Source organism: Pagrus major, chromosome 11 (assembly GCF_040436345.1).
Source record: "Pagrus major chromosome 11, Pma_NU_1.0".
NCBI lineage: Eukaryota > Metazoa > Chordata > Actinopteri > Spariformes > Sparidae > Pagrus > Pagrus major.
The window spans coordinates 30,972,982-30,978,116 of record NC_133225.1 but is presented as its reverse complement, the minus strand read 5'-3'; the positions used below and the strand labels follow the sequence as shown (position 1 = coordinate 30,978,116).

The 5,135-nt window shown below is 41.1% G+C and overlaps 1 protein-coding gene across 1 annotated transcript; it reads left to right on the top strand.

Annotated features, from left to right (window-relative positions):
• Positions 1–3,427, top strand: foxf2b (forkhead box F2b). Its single transcript, XM_073477050.1, has 2 exons — positions 1–976; positions 2,833–3,427. Exons 1-2 carry the CDS (start codon positions 1–3, stop codon positions 3,003–3,005), a joined length of 1,149 nt encoding a protein of 382 aa, XP_073333151.1. The 3' UTR covers positions 3,006–3,427.
• The last annotated feature ends 1,708 nt before the right edge of the window (positions 3,428–5,135 follow it).

Here is a 5,135-nt window from a genome sequence, read left to right as displayed (position 1 = left end):
ATGACGACCGAGACCCCTCAGCAGCAGCTGGACCCTCCGCCTCCTCTGAGATCCAGCCCGGCGTCCGGCGTACTGCACCCCGCCATGCTGAGCCCACAAGCCGCCACGGAAAGTTCGTCCACCGCCATTAAAGGAAAGAAGACGAGCTCCGGTTTACGGCGACCGGAAAAGCCTCCTTACTCCTACATCGCTCTCATCGTTATGGCAATCCAGAGCTCTCCCACCAAACGACTGACACTCAGTGAGATCTACCAGTTCCTCCAGGCTCGCTTCCCATTCTTCAGGGGCTCATATCAGGGCTGGAAGAACTCGGTGCGGCATAATCTGTCGCTGAACGAGTGCTTCATCAAGCTGCCCAAGGGACTGGGCCGGCCGGGGAAAGGCCACTACTGGACCATCGATCCGGGCAGTGAGTTCATGTTCGAGGAGGGCTCGTTTCGTCGCAGACCCAGAGGCTTCAGAAGAAAATGCCAAGCCCTGAAGCCCATGTACCGGATGATGAACGGCATCGGCTTCGGCACCTCCATCCTCCCGCAGAGTTTTGACTTTCAAGCTCCATCCGCCTCTCTCGCCTGTCACAGCAACAGCTACAACTTGGACATGATGAGCAATTCAATGGCCGGGGGTTACGACGGGCTGAGCGGCGGCCACCACGTCCCCCACATGTCCCCGAGCCCCGGCTCCACGTACATGGCGAGCTGTCCTGTGCCGCCGAACGGGGAGTACGGCCCGGACAGCAGCAGCAGTCCCGTGCCGTCCTCTCCAGCCATGGCCAGCGCGCTGGACGGCCACTCCCCGTACGCCAGTACATCAGCACACTGGGCGTCCTCCGGCGGGTCCCCCTACATCAAACAGCAGCCTCTCGCTTCCAGCAGCCCCGCATCCTCTGGTTTACATTCCGGCATGTCGCCTTACTCCCTGGAGCAGAGCTATCTCCACCAGAACGGCAGAGAGAGCCACAGCAGCGACTTATCAGGTACCACAGACTCACTTATGACTCAAACTGAGGATGATGGACCCCGTTTAATATCTGTGGCGATTATTGCAAAAATAAACTGATATGAACACGTAATATTAATCCTCACAGCATGTTAGACAGTGCACTATTTAGTTTGTATCTGCAGCAGAGGCCTGTGACGAATTCTAAACATTTAATTATGAAGTGATATTTTTAGAAATATAACTTTAAACTCAGGATTGTCGGGCTTATTTCAGAGCGAAAATAATATCAAATTAGAGTTTAAATATTCATGTAAGGCGAGTAATGAAAAAAGTACAATAATCATTTACTACAATTCATTTGAATTATTTGGTTGAACTGTATTTTCCCCTCATTATTTCCGCCAAAGCGTTTAAGATCAACAGTCGTGGATGCCAAAATAATTTCACAATTGTCAAAGGCTTTTTTTAAATGATTAATAAAGTTACATTGAATGTTTTTTTATTAAATAATAAAACCCACCCAAAACCATGTAGTGATGTAGTGGCCTGGTTTGTTTCAGTAAAAACAACTTTAGTTTTAAAGAATGATTTAAATAAATAAATATAATTCTAAGATGCTAATGTGTCTCTTTAATCCACAGTTTGCATGATTTTCTGTGTCACATCTGTACAAATCTCCACAGGACACTTTCTCTAATAATCAAATAAAAGAAAAATCTATTTTTGTGATCGCCTCCGTAATTCAGCTCCCCGGTTCACGCTCATTTACTTTAACATAACACACCGAGGCTTTACTAAAGTCTGGGGATTTCACCGAGGCGAGTAAACCCATGCTGGAGCCCGAAAGGGTCCCAGAGGTTAACCAAACAAAGACTGTGCAGGTCGGACCACACCGGCGGAGGATTTTCAACCACCGCGTTCACCCACAAGAGACGGAAGGCCTCGTTAAACTTTACGCAGCGTCGTAATTGAGGGTAAATGTGTCGGACTGCACGGTGCAGGGTCGGTGGCTGTACTGTCAGTCAGGGGGGATCGTGTGCAGGGCAGCGAGCTGTGGCCCGGAGGATAAAGCCCGCTGTCTCCCCCTGAAAAACAGTCACATCTGGAGTCCTTATGACCTTGAAGCCACAGCCTCCTCATTTATTTTTCTCTTTCTGGAAAGAGAGGCTCATTTACAGACAGGATGACGGTCACTGAGTCTGATTTAAAGATTCTTGCAAGTTTGAGGCCCTCCAGGGGAAATTGTTCTTCTGTTATTGGTTATTAATCCAAATAAAAGCATCAAATTATTTTTTTAAAATAGCTAAAGGACGGTGAGGTAACTTTTAAAATACAAATTAAGGGGGATTTTTTGCGCTATCGCCTTGAAGAAGGTGTAGAAGGCAGAAGTCCAGAAAATATTCTATTTTATTAAATCGTTCCTATTTATGTAAAGAAATAAACAATTTATGTAACTTTAATCTGTACAGATGTGAGACAGTTGCCTGAAACGTTATATTTTTAAAATAAATACTAATAATGTCAGTAAAACAAGGCCTTATCCGTCCTCTGCTGTTCATTTAGTTGATTTTAAAACCTATTTGACAGAATCTGGGCGACTTATATCGTCTATTTTTTCCATTTACAGTCCACATTTGACTTTAGAACCAAAGTTAATACAAATCTTATTCTATTCTAGATTTAATTTGGAAGACATTTGCATGACAAAACATTAATTTCCGGTCACAACAGACGTTATTAACCTCACACAAACTGTTTTTCGTCCTGAATAATTAATGCAACAGATGCTCAAACTACAAACAAGTTGCTGTCGGTAAATCATAATGAATATTAATGTGGTAACCTCTTTATTTGCACATGTTTGACCTCTCCTCTCTGTGTCCTCCGCAGTGGGGATCCCTCGCTATCAGAGCCACTCCTCGGTGTGCGACAGGAAAGATTTCGTGTTAAACTTTAACGGCATCTCCTCCTTCCATCCCTCGGCCAGCGGATCCTACTACCACCACCACCACCACCACCACCCCCAGAGCGTGTGTCAGGACATCAAACCGTGCGTGATGTGAGCTCTCACCTCACTAAGGACTTGGACCCAGAGAGAAACTGCAGGTCCGTCACACGACAAACAAACAAAGAAGACTTTTCAAAAATTATTATTATTTTTTTTTTTCTTATTTTTGAATTTTTGGAGGATTCGTGCCGGGATGTATCGTGGTGTCACGTGCTTGCCTCCTACATGCAGCCAAAGTCGCTGTTGTTGGTCGGACTGTGAAACTATGCATTGAAGGAAATGAATGAAGAAACCCCACAGAGGCCTTTAAAAGAAACCACTTCGCCTATATGAACCCTGACAAGCGTTTTCTTCTTCAAAAGAAGTTTCAGAAACACGACTTTTTAATGTGTTTGCTCCTGTAACACGTGCAAACTAATTATATTCTATGTAACTATGTTCTATCCTATTAGAGTAACTACCCACACGGCGCTTTAGGCTAACATGAACTGCAACAAACCCTTGCACTTATTGTATAACCCTTTGCCAACTTTTTTTGTCTTGTAAAAGGTTTCAATAAAGCTGATATATATTTTAGGCTACATCCCCAAAGACTTCCGTCTTTCCATTCATGTAGAAAACGTGTTTAATTTGCATTAGAGGGAGGTGAGATTATAGCAGAAGCACATAATTACATATTAAGTATTGCTTCCTGGCCTTTAGATTTACAGATTTGGTTAGCAGTGATGGAAAGTAACATTAAAGTACATGAACTCCGTTTGAGATACTTGTATTTTAATGAGTATTTTCACCTTCTGCTGCTTTAGACTTGCTCTCAGTTATTTGGCAGCTGGAGTTAATTTGCAAAAAAAAGTATTTAAAATGCAAGATTAAAATTCAGCTTATGAACACATCGGTAATTATAATAATAGAATACATTGTATTTTTGATACAAAATATGTTTTGCTGTTAGTAATTAATTGATGAGATGTAGGGCTTTTACTTAATATGGTGCATTTTTCAGTAGAGCCGACAGATATATCAATATATCAATTTATCGGCCGATGTTAGCCTAATGCTAATGCAGTGTATCTGCAAGTATTTTGTCCAGAAGGTGACAAGAACGATGCTTGAGTTATTCCCAGTGGAGTTTACTGTTTTGCTGCACTGATGTCATTTTGGACATTTAAGTTTATTGTTAAGCTGTAAAACATCCTGCCTCCATTACATACTTGATAAGGCATTTAACAAACGATTGCAGAAAATGTAAGTGCAGTATATTTTCTGCAATACATGTACAGTGTACATAGTTTAGAATATCTACAGATATATCGATATTGCACATTTATTATGCCCAAATATCGGCATCGACCTGAAAATTCCAATATCAGCTGAGTTCTTTTTTTCAGTGTTGGGTTTTTGGAAGACTTAGGTTGATGGGGGCTTTGGGGTCCTCCTTTACTTTTTTCAATAAAATAAATTGCAATTTCACATTATTTTGGACCAATATTATGTACCATAACTGTACACAGAATGTTCAAGAAGCAGATAATATATACACAGAGGCCAGAAAGTTTAATGATAAGACTAGTCAGCCCTCAGTGGACTGACTACAAACATTAGATTTCAGAAAAGTCATTTAATCAGTTTTGATGTTCTCCTCATTGACTCTGCTCAGGTGTTGCCCAAAACAGCTGATAATGGTATCACTTGTTTTTATATCATAGTTTTACTTGGGTAAAGTATCTGATTACTTCCACCACTGATGCTCAGGTTTTGAAAAAGTGTTATTCTCTCAAATTAATGACGTTCAATAATGAAGAGACGTATACGTTATGACAACCTGTGAAACATATATCTGCCTCAAACATGGCTGCTTTAAATCTTATTCTTCAATTACAGAAACATTTTATCGTTCAGTTCATTCTTTTTATTTTCAGAGTGATTTAAATGTCAAATTTCTATTATTACTCCGATAGTTTCTGTTTTAGTGTGCTGTTGTAATTATAATCAGGTTGTTACAGTGGTAGAGGAAATATTCAGATCCTTTGCTAAAGTATATAAAATAAAGCTCCATTTCTCTGCACTGTCACTCCAAATACAGCTCACACATTTTATCTTTCTTTATTAAAAGTACAGAAGTATTATTAGCATTTATACTTAAAGAACAAAATGTAAGTACTACAGCAGAATTACCCCTGTGATT

Bases quoted from the DNA above. Each gene is read 5' to 3' on its own strand.
- foxf2b (XM_073477050.1), top strand. From the start codon at position 1: ATGACGACCGAGACCCCTCAGCAGCAGCTGGACCCTCCGCCTCCTCTG. The intron at 977-2,832 runs GTACCACAGACT...TGTCCTCCGCAG, and splicing joins CCACAGCAGCGACTTATCAG to TGGGGATCCCTCGCTATCAG.